We start from the raw sequence: 18,565 nt of genomic DNA on the forward strand, positions 1-18,565 counted from the left end.
CGTGTACTTGGGCGTATAAACTATGTTTGTTTCTGGCACCAGCACTGCTCCCGGCTCGAAGCGGGCGCTCAATGGCGTGGAGTGGACAAATGGGCTGGACAAACTCCGTGGCGGCGTTAGAGGCGGCAGGGAGAGGGAGGCCTCCGGTAAGCCGTGCAGCTCCCCTTTAACCGGCGGCTTTCCCCGGATGGAAAGCCCACCAGCTGAAACCCGTGCTCGCTCCCACCGCCACGCTTAAAGCGGAGCCCGCAAGTCGCCGCCGAATGACCGCGGAGGAGCCGGCGGGTGACGTCATCGCGGCGCGACGACCGGAAGTGAGCTGCCAGCCCCGGCCTGTGGCCGCCCCGCGACCCGCGGTCCCGCACTCGGCTGCGATGGATGGCGCCTGCGAGTCGCCCGCGGAAAAAGGCGGGGAGACCGAGGTGTCAGACGAGGCGGCCGCGGCCCCCGCGGGCCCTGGGGCCACCGACGCGGACGGACACCCGGAGGAAGCGGACGCGGACGGAGACGGGGATTTGAAAGAAGCCGCGGCAGAGGAAGGCGAGGTAGGGAGACGTTGGCGGGGCCGAGTGGACCCCGAGATGGTGCTCTGGCTGCGCCACCGCCTGCCTGTCTCCCCACCCCCCGCCCCGGCCGGGACCATTGGGACGCACAGGGTCCCTCCGATCTGCAGTCGCGGAGGCGGCTCGGGGTGGGCGGAGGCCGCACTGTAGGGCTGGCCGGGTCCGGGAGACCCAAGCTCGGGGTTCATATTTTTAATCCCTGCCCTTGACTATTAACACTCCTTCTGAGGGGATTTTAATAGCGCCTGGGTTTTCCTGGTGAGGAAGTTGGGATCCGATGTCTCCCTGAGACAGGCAAGAGCGAGAACCCAGGACGCCTAGAATCGCTTCCACTGCCCTGTGGTTCTCAGAGCTGTTGCTTGAGCATAACGTTGTTATTCTAGGCAGCAGAGTCGTTAAAGGGAGGCTGCGGGCGTGGCCGCTTTACTCCCCTTATGTCCAGTGTCTCTCTGTCGCATAAACACACCTGGCCCATCAGTTGTGCGAGGCCGAAGCGCCGCAGTGCTCGCTAGCCGAGCGTCAGCCAGGGGACCAGAAGCTCGGGGTTCTCTGGGTTCCCCTTCTAGAGAGAACCGTAGGCTCTTAGAGCTGTAAGTATGGCGTTTAAAGAGATCGTGGAAGGACAGTAGATTAGCCAGCGGTTCTCAACCTGTGGGTCGCGACCCCTTTAGGGGTCGAACGACCCTTTCACAGAGGTCGCCTAAGACCATCGGAAAACACATATTGAATATATAATTACATATTGCTTTTGTGATTAATCACTATGCTTTAATTATGTTCAACTTGTAACAATGAAAAATACATCCTGCATATCAGATGTTTACGTTTCGTAACAGTAGCAAAATTACAGTTATGAAGTAGCAACAAAAATAATTTTATGGTTGGGGGTCACCACAATGTGAGGAACTGTATTAAAGGGTCGCGGCATTAGGAAGGTTGAGAACCACTGGATTAGACAGAAACAGCCTTTCAGAGCATCAAGTTTTATTAAAATATAGAAAGTAAGGACTTTTAGAAAAAGAACAATGTTGTGAAACTTTTAAGAAGGAATCTGGCCCAGCTGGCCTGGCTCAGTGGTTCAGCATCGACCTCTGAACGAGGAGGTCACAGGTCACAGCTCGATTCTAGGTCAGGGCACATGCCCAGGTTGCAGGCTAGATCCTCACTGTGGGGCGTGCAGGAGGCAGCCAATCAATGGTTCTCTCTCATCATGGATGTTTCTCTCTCCCTTCCTCTCTGAAATCTATATAATTTTAAAATCTACCATAAATAAAACTATGCTAAACGCTTTCGTGGGGTGAGATAAATGATGAGACAAACCTGTCTTCACAAAGTTTTCAGCCTAGTAAATATTTGCATGATGCTGTAGAATTAAAAGATAGGAAGAAAAGAGTACTACATGTGGGAGAAGCTCATTTAAATGTTCCAAACTCAAAGAAACACTGTTTTGATGAGAAGATGCCTCCTTTTTAATATTCTTTCCACAGGGAATCATCACAAGTAAAGAGATCTATAGGCTTAGAGCAGGGGTGGGCAAACTTTTTGACTCGAGGGCCACAATGGGTTCTTAAACTGGACCGGAGGGCCGGAACAAAAGCATGGATGGAGTGTTTGTGTGAACTAATATAAATTCAAAGTAAACGTCATTACATAAAAGGGTACCGTCTTTTTTTTTTTTAGTTTTATTCATTTCAAACGGGCGGATCCGGCCCGCAGGCCGTAGTTTGCCCACGGCTGGCTTAGAGGCAGAAGAGCTGGCTGGATGGAAAGGACTTTTCTGACATCCCCTCCAAGAGTGAGGTTGGGAGAGTGGGCTCAGGGGGAAAGGTTTTCATGATCCTTGGTATTGTATTGCCTTGTAAACAAATGTGGGAGCCATGAGCACACCTAAACTGGAAAACTGGGTTTTCGCTAGTGTTCTTTCCACAGCTGGGCTATAAATTTCTTTGGGGAGATAGTGTACCCTACCACTGAATAAGTGGATTTGTTGTGTTGTAATGAGAATGATGTCTTCTTACCTTACCCTAGTCTGGAAAGTAGGCCAAATATACAAAAGTGTTCCTTTCACCTCCTCAGCTCAAGAGTCAGGACATCTCAGATTTAACAGCAATTGAAAGGGAAGACTCATCATTACTCACTCCTGCAGCCAAAAAACTGAAAATAGACACCAAAGAAAAGAAAGAGAAGAAGCAGAAAGTGGATGAAGATGAGATTCAAAAGATGCAGTAAGTTACTTTCTGATCTTTCCCCATTGCAAGGCTCTAACTTGATCACACAAAATTAAGAAATTTTTCTTGACCTTCAACTTTTTTCTTTTATAAACTCAAAATAAAGTAATTAATACATTGGTATACCATAGGAAATATAAATAAGTAAAAAAAAAATACCAATTTACCACCAAAATAAATACTATTAATATTTTGATATATATTTTCCAAGATATTTTCTATACATATATGTATATCTACAACAAATTTTCCAAAGATGTTAAATACCATTTGTAGTCCTAACCGGTTTGGCTCAGTGGATAGAGCGTCGGCCTGCGGACTCAAGGGTCCCAGGTTCGATTCTGGTCAAGGGCATGTACCTTGGTTGCGGGCACATCCCTAGTGGGGAGTGTGCAGGAGGCAGCTGATCGATGTTTCTCTCTCATCGATGTTTCTAACTCTCTATCCCTCTCTGTAAAAAATCAATAAATACCATTTGTAACCATTTTTTACATTAAGTATGGTAGATGCATTGCATGTCAATAACTATATATCTAGGTCAGTGATGGCGAACCTATGACACGCGTGTCAGAGGTAACACGCGAACTCATTTTTTTGGTTGATTTTTCTTTGTTAAATGGCATTTAAATATATAAAATAAATATCAAAAATATAAATCTTTGTTTTACTATGGTTGCAAATATCAAAAAATTTCTATATGTGACATGGCACCAGAGGTAAGTTAGGGCTTTTCAAAATGCTGACATGCCGAGCTCAAAAGGTTCGCCATCACTGGTCTAGATCATAATTTTCTTCAAAATGGAAATAGCTTCATTTGCTTTCTGATTGTAAAAGTAGTATGGTTTCATTGCAAAGAATCCAGAGAATACAGAAAAGTAGAAAAAAAATAGTTACCCATAATCCCACTACTTAGAGTTTACCCAGGGTATATACCTCTTCATGTTTGTTTTTAATGTTTGATATGTATTGCTAAATATTTTCATGTCAGTAAAGATGCCTGTAAACCATCATTTTTAATGGCTACATTGTATTCCATTGTGTGGATGGACCATAATTTGACCAATCCCTGCAACTGTTCTTGTGTTTTGGATTTTTTTTGCAACATTATGATGCACATCCTTACATACTTCTCCATTTGATTCCTACAATAAACTGGAAGTGTAGTTGCTAGTTCAAATAGTATGAATATTTTCAAAGGATTTTCATACATATTTCTAAATTCTTCTCCAAAACGGTTGTTCCATTTCACATTCTATCAGCATGTATGACTTTCTGTCTTCCCATTCTCCTTAGTACCATTCTTAATACTTGTCAATCTGGTTTATGGAAAATGTTACCTTGTTTATTATTTTAATTTCTTTACTAGTGAAAGTTAATTTTTTTTTTCCTTTATACTTATTGGCCATTGGTGCTTTTGTAAAGTTTCAGTTCATGTCCTTTGCTCATTTTCTAAAATTGGTATGGCTGCTCAGTGGTTGAGCCTTAACCCATGAACCACGTCAGAGCACATGCCCAGGTTTCGGGCTTGGTCTCCAGTAAGGGGCGTGCAGGAGGCAGCCGATCAATGATTCTCTCTCATCATTGATGTTTCTGTCTCTCCCTTTCTCTCTGAAATCAATAAAAAATATATATTTAATAAATAAAATTGGTATGGCCATTGTTTTATTTATGTGAAAGAATTCATTCCTATAGAGCAGTGGTTCTCAACCTTCCTAATGCCGCGACCCTTTAATATAGTTCCTCACGTTCTGACCCCCAACCATACAATTATTTTCGTTGCTGGTTCGTAACTGTAATTTTGCTGCTGTTATGAATCATAATGTAAATATCTGATATGCAGGATGTATTTTCATTGTTCGTGACCCACAGGTTGAGAACCGCTGCTATAGAGTATTAACCCTTTTCCATATATTTTACAAAATTTTCCTCCTTAATCTGTTAATGTTGAAAACTACTGGTTTGAACATACATTTATATATTAAATTTTTACAATAACGTGAAGTGTAGTAAGGTAGCATTATAGAAGAGAGCCTAAGGCTGAAAACACAATTTATATTGTATGATACAGTGACCTAACATTGTTAAGTTTTTGTTCTTAATAAAGTAAAAAAAGGAAGTTGTTTCACTTATTCTCAAGTGCCTTAAGAGTAGAAATACTTTATCTTCATTCCTCATGAGCATTAACCTAATACTATCAACCCCTTGACAATTCATTTTCTATTTGACACTTGATTTTATTGATGTAATAAATATTTTAAGCATTCTTCTTATAAGTTAACTTAATTACCTGAATCTTTGTCTAGGATCCTGGTTTCTTCTTTTTCTGAGGAGCAGCTGAACCGTTATGAAATGTACCGCCGTTCAGCTTTCCCTAAGGCGGCCATTAAAAGGGTAAGGATGGACTATCACACTTCATTTTCATCAGCTGGGAGAACCAAACTGGACTCCAGAGTTATGTCCCTTGGCATTTGGAAGTGACATGTTAGGCAAGTTGGGGGTCATTTAGGCGGGAAAATAAAAATAACATGTCCCTCAATAATTTGACCAGTTTGGTTTTGTATTCCAGGGATAGGGTCTTAACAAACAGAATCGTTGCTTTAATAGTCTCATTTTCAGCATCCGGCCTTTAGTAAACATTCACTGCAGAGCTCTGTGGACACTTGTTTCTAAAGCCGGGCTGGACTACTTTAACCAGTCTTTGTCCTTCTCTCCAGCTGATCCAGTCCATCACTGGCACCTCCGTGTCTCAGAATGTGGTTATTGCTATGTCGGGTATTTCCAAGGTTTTCGTCGGGGAAGTGGTAGAAGAAGGTGAGTGGTGTTGGTATAAGTAATGGATTGAACCTGTGATGGTCTTATTTTCAAGAACGGCGGGACTGAGGGACTTAAGGCCCCTGTAGTAGTTTCCACTTACACTAGAGGTTGACCAAGGCGGGGGCCTTTGTATTCAGCAGAACATGACCATTAGTCCTTCAGAGTTTCCCTACTGGGAGTTAGGAAGCATCTAGGAAATGTCCCTTCCTGATTCCTGTCCGCAGCCCAGGGTGACAGAAGCAGACCTTGTATTTTTCGCCAATGAACTTTGTTCATTTCTGCTGCCAAAAGATACAAGAAAAGCTGTCACTGAGGCTGACCAGTGTGAGGAGTTATCCCTGATGTTATGACCCCTGGAACTGCTCCCGTACTTATCGAGTAAAGAACTTGGCTGCTGCCCACTGCTAATCACTAGCAACCCCAGTACGTGCCCTTGACCAGGAATCAAACCCGAGACCCTTCGCTGCCAGGCCCAGTGCCCTAACCACTGAATCACGCTGGCCAGAGCAAACATGGCACATTTTAGAGAAAATGCCTTGGTTTATTTCCTCAGCAAGCTTAGAAGAGGATGAGAATTACAGTACTCAAAAGGGTTGTAAGCTGTGGTGTGATCACAAAACTGTCTCCTTCCCCCCCTTAGCACTGGATGTGTGTGAGAAGTGGGGAGAAATGCCACCACTACAACCCAAACACATGCGGGAGGCTGTTCGGAGGTTGAAGTCGAAGGGGCAAATACCCAACTCGAAGCACAAAAAAATCATCTTCTTCTAAGACCGAAGCCGAGAAAGGCCTGGCACTGGAGGACGTGCTGGTTCCAGACTTGGGGTTGCAGGCTGTGCACTGGTGCTCCGGGATCTGCCCATGTCTCAGTGTCTTTCTCAACACTGTTCATCACACCTGGAAAGCAGCCGGCCTGTGGCATACATGCCTTGACTAAATATTGGGACCTTTGGGCATTTTGCAGCATTTAATTGTCTGGCTAGTTGGAAGCAGAAAGGCACATGGGCATGGCTTCCCTGGACAGGAGCTGCTTTCAGAGAGAAAACCTTTCCAAGAGAACTCTGATGGTTTCGCACTGGAGCCTGAAGTTGCTGCCTTAGGTTTTTACCTCTGGCTCTAAGTAGATGAAACAACCAGGAACTTCTGACTTAGTGCTACTCCAAATGAATAACGTTGTGATGCAGGAGTAGTGCAATAGTTTCTCCCTGTAAACATTAAAGAATCTCTGATGGATTCTGGTGAGTGATCATTAAACTGTTTTCCAACTTGTTGTATGTGTATTCATTTTCTGTCTAACTGGTTGGAATAGGGGGAATTCATCATTCTTGTTTTTGGTGTCAGTAAAACCCGTCTTGGGTTTTTTTTGTGAAAATTTGAACTCTCACTTTCTACTAGAGCTATTAAAATTTAATATCAAAAAGAGTACTTAAAGCACTTAAGAATAATGTAAAAGCCTATATATTTCAGATTTCTTATAAATAGATATAACACAACTAGTTCTGTTTAATAAGTTTAATTTGCTTTTTTCAGGTGGTTCACAGAACCAGTACACTCCAAGTTTGATTAGATATTGCAACATTAAAGTTTCCCAATACTGACCACTATTCCAGTTCATCAGATAAATTCTCATTGTTTTCCTCAAATGAAGGGGAATGGCGTGACCTTTCCGTGACAGTGATTAGCAGTAATAAGGCTACAGTATTAGTTGGCAGTCCCCAGGAATTCTTTCCTCTGTGTCACAGGGAGGCAGGCTTGAAGCTGCTCTGAAGCTTTCCATTCGGTGGAGCACCCTGAGTGGGGGAAAGACTCACGAAGTTGGGCAAATCTGACTTAGTATCTTACTCGAGTCATGGTGTTTGACTTGTCCTTAGCCAATGGAGAAGACACTTCAGTGGGGCTAAGAAGTGGTGGTAAAAGGCTACCTCTTGACCAAAAACTAAACCCAAGGGAGACTGGGGGAACAGACAAACATTCTCAGTTCTAACAGGAATATTTTTAAGTTATAGGAACTATATTTCAATGTAAGATACTGGACAAGGCTGGAACTTAACAAGGGAGAAAGTTCACATGCCAAGACTGGCCACTTAGCAAAACCTCCCAGTTGAAGACTAAGTGCTTCACCTTGTGTCTGTTTAAGAGATAATCTCCATCCAACAACAGCTACTACCCACACCTCCCCAGAGGTGACCAGGAATATTCTTATCCTAGCAGAAGGTGGGGGAAGCCGCTGGTGAGAGGACATTGCATCCACCAGAATCTCTTGAAACTTAATGACCATGGGAAATCACAGCTTTTGCAGTTCTCAGTAACAGGATGCTACCTACTAGCTTATGCAGCAATGTTCAGTTATTTCCATGGTTTTAGGGTGTTTTGACTGATTTTAGATGTTTAGTCAAGTATTAAAGGAGGAAAAAAACACAAGCCCTTAGTGTAAGGTTAAAATGGAAAGTTCCCGTATCACCACAGCAATACCTCAAACAACCTTCCCACCACCCTCCTGAACTAAGGGGAAGCTCATGTAAGTGGGTCAAGTTATGGGATGTGTGAGGGGTGATGTTTACGCAGGAACCATTTCTTTTAGAACCATGAAAAAGTACATAAAGTTGAGGCCCATGGCAAAATCAAGGTCAGATTAAATATACAGCAAAAAGCAGCCAACACAAGAATGGAACCCACACCTTTTGTCTTAAGAAACTAGGTTCATTATTCCAGTAGTTGAAAACAATTTGAGATTGAAAACCATCCCTGCAGCTCAGCTGAGAGATTTACACCAGTGCAAGTGCACTAAAGCGTATCTCCAGTACATCCATGTAAACAGGAAATGTAGACAGTCACAGATGAGACAGTTGTAAATGTTTCACAGCCGAAATGCTGATGTGCAGTGGCTGGCGTCTGGGAAGTGGTGCTGTCATCACTCCAGACGATTTCGTGAGGTATTATTTCTTGTTCAGAGTCTTCGAGCTCCAAGGCAGAAATCGTAAGCAGTCCAAAGGAGCTGGTACTATTTTTTCCTTCCACTTTTTTCCTTCACATTTATCCTGATAACCAGTTCACATTTCTTCACTATGAAAAAAAATCTTCCTTCCACTGAAGAGCAGCAGGAAGTTGCACAAGATGTTTACTAAAATTCCATGGGACAATGACCCCGACCGTATTTCCTGAGGGATGATTTCAAGATACAATGGCCAAAGCTGCTGTATAATGGAAGTCAGATACAGGGCTCCATTTGTCACATGGACCAGAGCCCCAGAAAGGCCAGAAACTGACTGAGCTGGCTGTTAACGGGGTTAACCTTGGTATTGCCCAGGTTGTTTCTACTGCCTGCCATCAAGCACAAGTTCTTAAGGTAAAGGTATACCAGGCAATGCCGATTAGGCATGCTCTTCGCATGGAGGGATGCCAGAGGGATATGGTGGGCCAGGAAAAAAAGGGAAGAAAATCTGTGATTTTAAACCAATTCTGGTGAGCCTAAGGTTGAATAATTCCATTTTCCAGCAAATGGATCTCCCTCCTCCCCTCCCAAGACTTTAGAAATGCCATACTTGAGAGGACTGCTGATCCATTTGTTCTCCATTCTGCCTTTGAAGAAGCATTAAGGGAGTCTGTGGAGTTGTATTTCACCAAATAGCCCCAGTGGCCTGCAATTCCTTTTGGGGGCCTACACCATGCAAGGACTCCCCACCCCTCCTGCGGCCCCGCACGGGTCCTGCCAGCGACCTTGACAAGGAGCTCCACCAGTTTCTGATTTGCTGAGGAGTGCTTCCTTTTGCCAAAGGCTCTGCGGTACAGCCAAGAGCTAGTATTTCAGGACCTGGTGAACATGTCCTTCCTCTTGCTGGATATGTGATCAAACACCACCCTCCGCTTTCATCGTTCAAGATGGTCCTCATCTAAGTGCCTCCACCCCCCATCATTTTTGCTGCTCTCTGCAGCTGTATATTTTAATTAAGACCTGAGGTGCACATGTGCATGGCCATGTGTAAGGTCTTTTTCTGGGTTGCCTCCATGTGTCCTTGCTGATGATGTAACTGGCCTTTTGGCCTCAGTAGCACATCGACCCTTCCCCTCAGCAATGCCTCCGTTTCCATCCTGAGTTTTAACAGAAGCGCACTGCCTCGTCGGCTGCTGTGCTGTTTTCTATAACTACATTCCTTCACACTCACCTGCACTGAACCTCACCTGTCACTTTCCTGAGTATTCACAGCCTGGCTTGTGGCCCTTCTGCAGTTTTTGGGGTGTGTGTGTGTGTGTGTGTGTGTGTTTATGTGTGTGTTTAAAGTCTCTTCTGGTTTACCTTTCAATGCCTAGAAGTAGTGACATATGATTGCATTGTAATATCCTACTTTCAGGTTATTTATGAAAATATTAAATAAGGTTCAACCAAGCATCAATCAGTAGGAAACTTCCCCTGTTAACAGTCTTTCCAGAAACATGTTTATTCTTAAGTCTCTAAGTTGTTTCCTAAGCATGACAAAATATTCCCATAATCTCACAGTAACTGGTGCTTTTAAACTGCCTTAATAAAGAACTTGACAAAAGTTCTTTAAAAGTGTGAACAAATTAGATACTGTTCCTTCTTGAACAGATGTTTCTTTTTATCCTAAAAAATCTGTAATATACAAGTTGGGCATGATTTCCCACAGGGAAACATTTTACCTTTCCTTCAATAGGTCAATGTGATTAAAACTTTACTGACACTACTAAATCACTAATTTACCATCCTGCAGATTCAAGGTGAGTTAGCTGATGAGTTTCTGTCCAATCAACACAGTCTGAAGTACACAAAACAGTATAGATGAAGGTAAAGTGTTAAGGAAGAATTAGACAGGAAAGAAAGGAGGAAATTGCGCTTTTTGGGGGCAGGGGGGTCAAAACCTAGCTAGGATGAAGGGTATTTTTTTTTAAGTCAAAATTACATAATCTTAAAAGCCACAGTGATAGAGGGGAGTAGGGTGCAACAGACTAAGGTGTTTATGTTATAGTTTAAAACACACTTTCAGCTCCCAAACCAAGAGCTAAGGAGAGTGCTGGTAGAAAGTCATAGTGCTGGGGAAACAGCTGTGCCAGGGGCCCTGGGGAGACAGGAAAGCACCTCCAGGTGCAGCCGCAGAAGAGAGGCAGCATTCTAGGCAGGCACCTGGGGCTCAGAACCAAGCTCCCCGCTCATCCCTATCACACCATGCCTTCAACCACCTAACCCAGAGTGATTATTATTTTCTTGACTTAAACTTCAAATAAATTGTGTTACAGAAGGGAAAGCTGCTGCTATTTACTTTCTACCACAGCCTCACAATGACAAAGCATAACCAAGGAAGCTGAACCCTGAAAAATCTGATTGTAATATCAGCCAAGAAGATATGAGCTTGGTTCCCTTTCCAAAAACAAGCAGAGTCCCGGTTTCCCTTATCTCATGCCCCTTCTGGCTCCCGCCTTGCTGGCTGCTTCCTATTCCACTCTACCCCTGTGGCCGGAGCTCAGGCAGGACTGTTCAGGTCTGCTACAGGAAGCTCTAGGAAGAGAATCTTTGGTGACTCTGTGGGTGACTGAGGAGGTGAGCACTTCCCCTTGTTCACACAGGTTGTGGAGGAAGCAAATGTCTGTCATGAAACCACGCAGTGAAATGGCCCTACAGTGTGGAGAAGATGCCACCTAGTGTGCACAGGACCCAACAGCAAGACGTGATGCGTGAGCCACGCACAAAGCTGCCCCCCGTTTCCTGGAACATGGTCATGCTTGGCCCTATCTATCCCAGTGACAACCCATAGCAGAAAGGAGTTAAGCACGCCCGGTCCCTCTGGCATCCTTAGCTCAACTTATTCAACATTGGAGGCTGCCGTCTGTCACGGGTGCTGTTGCTGGTGACTGCCTCTCCTTGGCACCGATGGCTGAGCCACAGCTGTCAGAGCTCAAAGAAGGGGTTATATTTCCTAAGCTCCTGGAAAAGTTTGTCTTTATCCTTGTTGGCATTGGCCAACGCTTGTTTAGTTTCTATAAGTTCCTTTTGTAGGGTAGACAGTTCTTTCACCTGAGGAACAATAAGTCATTCAGTTAATGAATAAAGTAACACAACTTGAAAAAACAACACTCAGTAAGGGAACAAGGTGGAAGAAAGATCCACAAGTTTGGCCAATGGTCAAGAGAACCCAACTCGATTTTTTCTAGAAGCCTAATCCTCTCTTCAGAGTTCATCAGTTACAGGGACAGCAGCTGGAAGATCTGTGATCAGCAACCATCCTTCCACCACCAGCTCCTGATTTACATCCTCTATTCAGCGCATCTAGAGGCTGCTACTAGGTGACAGAGCCCAAACCACCCATCCACATACAGCACGAGAAACCTTTCCAGCCTTCTGGGTTTTACCAGCTTCTGCGACTACAGTCCCTAGGGGCTTATGGGGAAGGTACTATTCAGTCAGGTCCTCTCCTGTTGTCCAAAAGCCTCCCCTGTGAGCACCAACAATACCTGTTCTTTTGGGGGCTGTCTCTTTTCACTGTTAGGTACTTCGGCTGATGGTCTGTCCTGAGCAGCAGCTGGAAAAAAAAGTAAAGGTTCTAAATGACAAATTGCTGCCCAGATGCAGACAATTCCTAGTTGTCACCTATTCCCTTACAGGAGGAGAAAGACAGGGAAGCCAGGGGGCTGACAAGCCCAACTCACCGCCTACGTGGAACACACCATCATCACTCCGCTTCAGCACAACATGCTCCATGGCTAGAGTGATGGGCACGGGGCCTGGAGACGTTGGGTAGATGGGGGGGATATCATCCTACAGGAAGAGGGAATGCATGATGCCCCAACCAACCCAGAGCAATCAGGTAACAACCCAGGCTTCTCCCATTCAGTCTGAAGCACTGCTATGTCATTGTTTATCCATACATTCTTGCAAGGGTGTGAGAGGCAGCAATGAGTCTCTCCCATTCTAGAGATGGTGAAACTGAGGATCAGATAAACTAGGGATTGCACACAATCATGCTGCACGCCAAGGACAAGGTCAGGGCTACAGACGGGTCTTCTGACCTGAACACAGGACTTTTTGACAACACATATGTATGTAGAGCTGTAACATTGACAAAGAATGCAAATATGCTTTTCCTCACTCACTCCTCACTCCTTTCACAGTGACAAGGCAAGAGACTAAAGCTGTCACTGCCAGAATTCCTGGCCTGATGAAGTCTAGGGTGAAAACCCAAAGTCTCTCTCACCTTCAGGGTGATCCTGGAGTTCAGGAGCTCAATCTGCATGGGAACTACCACCGGAATCTCCTCATCCTCCAAGAAGGGCCCCAGGCCATTGAGCACTGAGGTGAGCAGCTCAAGGTCACAGCCTTGAAGCAATAAATGCAGGAAGCCATTCTTTGTGGCCAGGGGGGAATGAACAGCTGCACCAGGCCCCACCTCAAAGCGAAGGCCCACAGCTGGCCTGATGTGGCAAGTCTTCGAAGTTGAGGATTCTAGAAAGCTCGTACCTTTGAGATGACAGAAGGAAAAAATTAACTAATAGTCAGGGACTGTTCTAATATTCATAACAACCCTATGCCAAAAGTATTATCATCCTTCCCATCTTAGAGATGAAGGAACTAGGACCCAGAGAATAACTGCCCAAAGTTACACCACTTATAATAGCAGGACAGGATCTGAGCACTAGCAGCCTGACCACGAAGACCATGGGCTCAGTTCCCTTGCTATAACTCCCATGGTGGATCAGGAGGGAAAGGGCCAAAAAAGCTGGCCTTGCTAAGAATGGCCAAGGAAAGCTCTGAAAACATAAAACCCTCTACTCTGCTAAATTTGAATGTCTCTTCCTTTCTGTCAAGTCTTGGTCTTCCCAGATAAAGGCACGCCTCTCTGATAAAGCCAAGCAGGATCCACGCTAATCTCAAAACTCCACACAAAACAATCTCAGCCATAACCAAGGATATGGAACAACCGTGTACTTACATACTGCTAATGGTACAACCATTTTAGAAAACAAACTGGCATTGTCTAGAACAGTTAGAGCTATACCTTCCCTAATGAACTAGAAATGATATCCTCAGGAACAGAACTCTGGAGAACTCTCCAACATACATACTAGAGACATGTACAAGGATGTTCAAGGCAACACAAAAATACTGCAAACAATCCAAATGCCTGTACAGAATAGACTGAAGAAGTAAATATAGTGATGGGTACAAGAGGTATTTGAGGGGTGATGGTGATTATTGCACAACTCTGTAAACGTACTAAAAATTATTGAATTGTACATTTCTAGTGAGTGAATTTCACAGTATGCTGTTTTATAAAAAGCAAAAATTATACCCCCAATAAAGCTGTTTTTAAAAAGCAAAAAGTAGTATATTTATACAATAGAATATTATATAGTAGAGACAATGAATTATAGCTAACTCAACAGCCTGGAAGAATCTGAAGAATATCATGTTGCTTGAAAGAAGTAAATCACAAAAGAATATAAACTATAATTCCACTTAGAATAACTCAAAACCCCACAAAGCAGGATAATACATTGATAAAACACACGTGAAAGAACTGTAAAGAAGAGAGTAACAAATACAAAGTTCAGGAAGCCGTGCTCCCTCTGACAGGAGAGGCAGAGGCTCAGGAGAGGAGTCCAGGGCTTCAAAGTCAATGGCACTGTTTTATTAAACAATAATAACTGTATTGTTATTTTTTTTATACCTTATATATACCTTATAAGTATTCCTTAGTATTTAAAGAATATTTTAAAAACCAAAATTTTAAATGAAACATGTAACACAAGCCCAGATTTTTCCTGTCATCTTTTAAAGTCTAAACAATAATTCACATCCAAGGATTTAATCTGAGTGACAGAAGCTCCTTGGTCAGATATAATCTGATATGAGCAGCCACACGAACGAATAAGTGGACACTGTCCTCATGCATAAGCTTAAGGAGCATGTGGGAAGTGAAAATGAAGACTAACCTACTACTGAATGCAAACCCCCAGAAAGAAGTTCCTGGCAACAAGGCGGCTTCTTTGGGAGTCCTTCCTCCCCCCAATGGCTACTGGAGAGAAAGGCTAAGGGCGTGGCTAGGGCAGCTGCCGCTGGAGCAGTGACAGGAACCAGTTAAGCTCTGGCTGCCCCAGACAAATCCCACCAGCTTGCCTGGAATGGCCGCCCTCCTTACCCGGGCACTGTCCATGCAGGAACGGCCAGAGTCCCACGGTGCCCAGGTGCTGCAGGCTCAGTTCCTCTGCTTGCAGGGCCACAGTCAGGTCCTGACCACGCACCTCAATCCCCAAAGACACCTCATTTACCTTCAGCACCAGAACCGAGACCTGTAAAAGGAGACTATCTTAGCTGATTCCTGAGCTTCCAGCCTAGAGCCTGCCCTCTGCAGAGAAGGAAGGAGAGCAGCTGACCGGGTGAGGATGGAGGTCTTCCCCACTGGGTGGGGCCAAACTATTGGCCTCCGGTGACCCCTGTCCACAGCTCTCCAAGATGGAGCTCCCTTGAACACCAGCACTGTCCAGGGCACTTGGAAGAGATCCTGGTGGAAGAGATTCTGAACCAGACTCTGCATAAGAAAGACAACAAAAGAGTTTGAAAGTCAAAAACTTCTGTTCAAATACAATCTCTAAAAACAATGACAATTGCAAAGACAAAATATGACATTTATGAGATTAGAAATTTGAAGACTAACTACATATTTGATGAATTTAAGGAATTAGTTAATTTTTAAAAGTGCAATAGTATTTTGTCAAATATTTTAAAAGTCTATAAATGGAAGCAAGTGTCCATGGATGGATAAATGGATAAACAAAACACGAAGGAAATTCTGACACATGCTACAACGTGAATGAACCTTGAGGACATTATGTTAGGTGAAACAAGATGGTCACAAAAGAGAACAAGTACTGTATGCTTCCACTTATATGAGGTACCTAGAATGGTCAAATTCATAGAGAAAGAAAACAGAATGATGGTTAACAGGAGTATAGGCATAGAGTTTCATTTTTTCAGGATGAAGAGTTCTGGAGATGGATAGTAGAGATGGTTGCACAACTATCTGAATGTACTTAATGCCACTGAATTATAGTTAAAAGAGGTAAGATGGTCAATTTATGTGTCTTTTACCATAATTAAAAGTTTGTATTTTCTAGAGATGCATAATGAAAATATTTATGGATCAAATGATATGTTTGGGATTATAGGCCTAACCAATGGACATGGACAACGGGGGGGTGAGGGCATGAGCGGGGGTGGGGGGGGTGGGGGGTAGAGGGTAACGTGGGGACAAGGACACATATGTAATATCTTAATCAATAAAAAATATATTAAAAAATAATAATAATAATAATAATAATATGGGAAGAAGGGAAGTGGGCAGAAGTATGTATGAAACAAAAATGACCATGTGTTCTTAATATTTGAAGCTAGGTAATGGGTATATGAGGGTTCATGACTTCATTCTGTCTACTTTTATATATATTTGAAATTTCCCATAAGAAATTAATAATAATAATAACAGCCCAGCTGGGGTGGCTCAGTGGTTAAGCATCCTACAAACCAGGAAATCACAGTTTAATTCCCAGTCAGGGCACATGCCTGGGTTGTGGGTTTGATCCCCAGTGTGGGACAAGAAGGAGGCAGCCAATCAGTGATTCTCTCTCATCACTGAGTGTTTCTCTCTCTCTCTCCCTCTCGCTTCCTCTCTAAAATCAATAAAAAAATATTTAAAAATAATAATAACAAAGCAAACATGGGCACACACCACTCAGCTTAAGAAACAGTACATTCTCTCTTTTTTTTTTCATTTAGACACTTAAGGAACAATTTTTTTAAAAAAATACATTTCTACTGATTTCAGAGAGGGAGAGAAACATCAGTGATGAGAGAAAACCATTGATCAGCTATCTCCTGCACGCCCCCTACTGGGGATGGAGCCATAACCCAGGCTTGTGCCCTTGACTGGAATCAAACCCAGGACCCTTCAGTCCGCAGGCCAACACTCTATCCACTGAGCCAAATCAGCTAGGGCAAGGAACAATTTTAAAAGTTTGCTTGCCAGTGTAATTTCCTATGGTAATTGATCTAATTCCTAAAAGTTATTTGTTTTATCACAGACAAAAGGCTCCTAGTTATTTCTCAATAATAAAATACATAGTTAGGCAAAAACCAGACAGCACACACACACCATAACCCCAGTCACAGAGCTAATGCTCTGCTGCAGCGGGTGGCTGTCAGACTGGTCTCGTTCTGTGATAAAGGCCAGGCACTAAACAATAACCTAGAAGATGTGGGGATAAAGCTAGCCACAAATCCATTAAAATTTCTCTTTTTTCTGTTTTGGTTAAGAAAATGTCTATTTTATCAAATCTCAGGTCCTTCTGCATTCTACCAGTCTGAATACAAGCAGGAGAAAGAACCCTTTCTGGACTTCTAGAACATTGGCTGGCTCTGCTTCCACTTACCAGACTCCATGAGCATCACGAACCCATCACTACCATCGCTGTCTACTGAAATCCGGTCTTCAGGGCCACTGCTATCCAATGAGACACCATCAAATGACTGCTGAGACACTGTCCTCTTCATGGAAAAAAATCGGAGTCGGGAACCACCTCCACTCACTGGGGCTGCCACCTTCTCCTCTATCTTGGCCATGGTCTCCCTGTTCAAAAACAAAACCCACAGATGTGGCTTCAGAAACACTGTTTCGTTCCCTTGCAATATCCATCCCTTCAGCCCAGACAGTTATTATATACATACACTTTGATGTCAACTATTACCTGTTATAGAGGGGAGGGGTGTCACACCATTTTAACAGGTGACCTTTATGAATCCTCATATTCCAGCATTTCAAGCTGCATAAGCAGCTCTCCCTTATCAACATTCAATGTCAAGGTTGTATATATAAGGTCATCCCATATAGAGAAGAGAACAACTACCTACCTACCTACAGCCCATGCTAATGAATAGCTACCTAATGAATAGCACTTGAATCCACCCACATTCATTCCACAAGTATTTACTGAATAACTTCCGCATACAAGGACCAATCTAGGCACAGGGCAGCAGTGGAGGTGAATAAAGTGATGAATAAGACATCCCCTGTCCTCAAGAACTTATCTAGAAGGCAGGAGGAGACTCAAACATAAATAACACTCTATGGGAGTAAGTTACACATACCATAAGAGAGGGACAGAGGTACAAGCCAAAGGCCAGGCAATATCAAAGAGGGGGAAAGATGAGGAGAAGGAGATCAAAAATGGCTTTGTGGAAGGAGACGGCATTTGAGTTGGTCTTTGAAGGACTGTGAAAGAGGTGGGGGAAAGAGCATTTTATGGTGAAGAAACAGCATAAGCAAAGGCATAGAACCAGAAAACAAAAAGTCCCTTTAGAGACTAGTAAGTAGCTCAGCCCAACTAGAGCATAAATTTTGTTAGGGAAAGAAATGGAAGATAAAGTTAAAAAGGCATAACATCGTGAAAAGAAACTTTCAAATACCTTTTTTTTTTAATAAAATATATTTATCAATATCAGAGAGGAAGGAAGAGGGAGAGAGATAGAAACATCAATGATGAGAGAGAATCACTGATCGGCTGCCTCCTGCACGCCCCCTACTGGGGATGCAACCCAAGCACGTGCCCTTGGCCAGAACTGAACCTGGGACCCTTCAGTCCGCAGGCCAACGCTCTATCCACTGAGCCAAACTGGCTAGGGCTTCAAATACCTTTAATCCTACTCTCCCATTTTACAGATGAAGAAACTGACTCATGAGTAAAGATGAATTTTAAAAAAACCCAAATCTAAAAAAAAAAGAAACAGAAAAAAGAAAAACCCAAGACTATTACCTTCTTGCAAAGCACTTTTTTTTTCACTTTACCACATGGTTGCAGCCAAATTATAGAAAACCCTGGGTGAAAGATTATATAAGAAGATGCTCCAGCTGATTCTGAAGTAGGCTTACATCTGAGAATCCCTGCTCTAGGAATTGTGGG

The 18,565-nt window shown here is 43.5% G+C and overlaps 2 protein-coding genes across 7 annotated transcripts in view; one reads left to right on the forward strand and one right to left on the reverse strand.

Annotated features, from left to right (window-relative positions):
* Positions 1-44: 44 nt before the first annotated feature.
* On the forward strand, positions 45-6,875 carry TAF11 (TATA-box binding protein associated factor 11). 2 transcript variants are annotated; one of them, XM_036315961.1, is made up of 5 exons: positions 65-545; positions 2,640-2,788; positions 5,095-5,182; positions 5,506-5,602; positions 6,246-6,875. In XM_036315961.1, the coding sequence occupies exons 1-5, from the start codon at positions 264-266 to the stop codon at positions 6,374-6,376; spliced, it is 747 nt and encodes a 248-aa protein (XP_036171854.1). In that variant the 5' UTR covers positions 65-263; the 3' UTR covers positions 6,377-6,875. The 2 variants fall into 2 exon arrangements, with proteins under 2 accessions (XP_036171856.1, XP_036171854.1); XM_036315963.1 differs by lacking the exon at positions 5,506-5,602 and having other exon boundaries at positions 45-545.
* A 227-nt stretch (positions 6,876-7,102) lies between these two features.
* Positions 7,103-18,565, reverse strand: part of UHRF1BP1 (UHRF1 binding protein 1) — a 62,521-nt gene continuing 51,058 nt past the window's right edge. For all 5 annotated transcript variants that reach the window (XM_036315957.1, XM_036315958.1, XM_036315956.1 and 2 more), the window contains 7 exons: positions 17,039-17,235; positions 14,987-15,141; positions 14,752-14,902; positions 12,808-13,070; positions 12,263-12,371; positions 12,068-12,135; positions 7,103-11,630 (listed from right to left, as the gene is read on the reverse strand). In XM_036315957.1, the coding sequence (XP_036171850.1) occupies positions 11,505-11,630; positions 12,068-12,135; positions 12,263-12,371; positions 12,808-13,070; positions 14,752-14,902; positions 14,987-15,141; positions 17,039-17,235 (1,069 nt within the window). In that variant the 3' untranslated portion in view covers positions 7,103-11,504. The remainder of the gene's footprint in view (positions 11,631-12,067; positions 12,136-12,262; positions 12,372-12,807; positions 13,071-14,751; positions 14,903-14,986; positions 15,142-17,038; positions 17,236-18,565) is intronic.

Source organism: Myotis myotis, unplaced genomic scaffold (genome assembly GCF_014108235.1).
Source record: "Myotis myotis isolate mMyoMyo1 unplaced genomic scaffold, mMyoMyo1.p scaffold_m19_p_7, whole genome shotgun sequence".
Taxonomy (NCBI): Eukaryota; Metazoa; Chordata; class Mammalia; order Chiroptera; family Vespertilionidae; genus Myotis; species Myotis myotis.

Coding starts and splice junctions, on each gene's coding strand:
- TAF11 (XM_036315961.1), top strand. CDS start 264: ATGACCGCGGAGGAGCCGGCGGGTGACGTCATCGCGGCGCGACGACCG. Junction 2,789..5,094: donor GATGAGATTCAAAAGATGCA/GTAAGTTACTTT, acceptor ATCTTTGTCTAG/GATCCTGGTTTCTTCTTTTT. Junction 5,183..5,505: donor CTAAGGCGGCCATTAAAAGG/GTAAGGATGGAC, acceptor CCTTCTCTCCAG/CTGATCCAGTCCATCACTGG.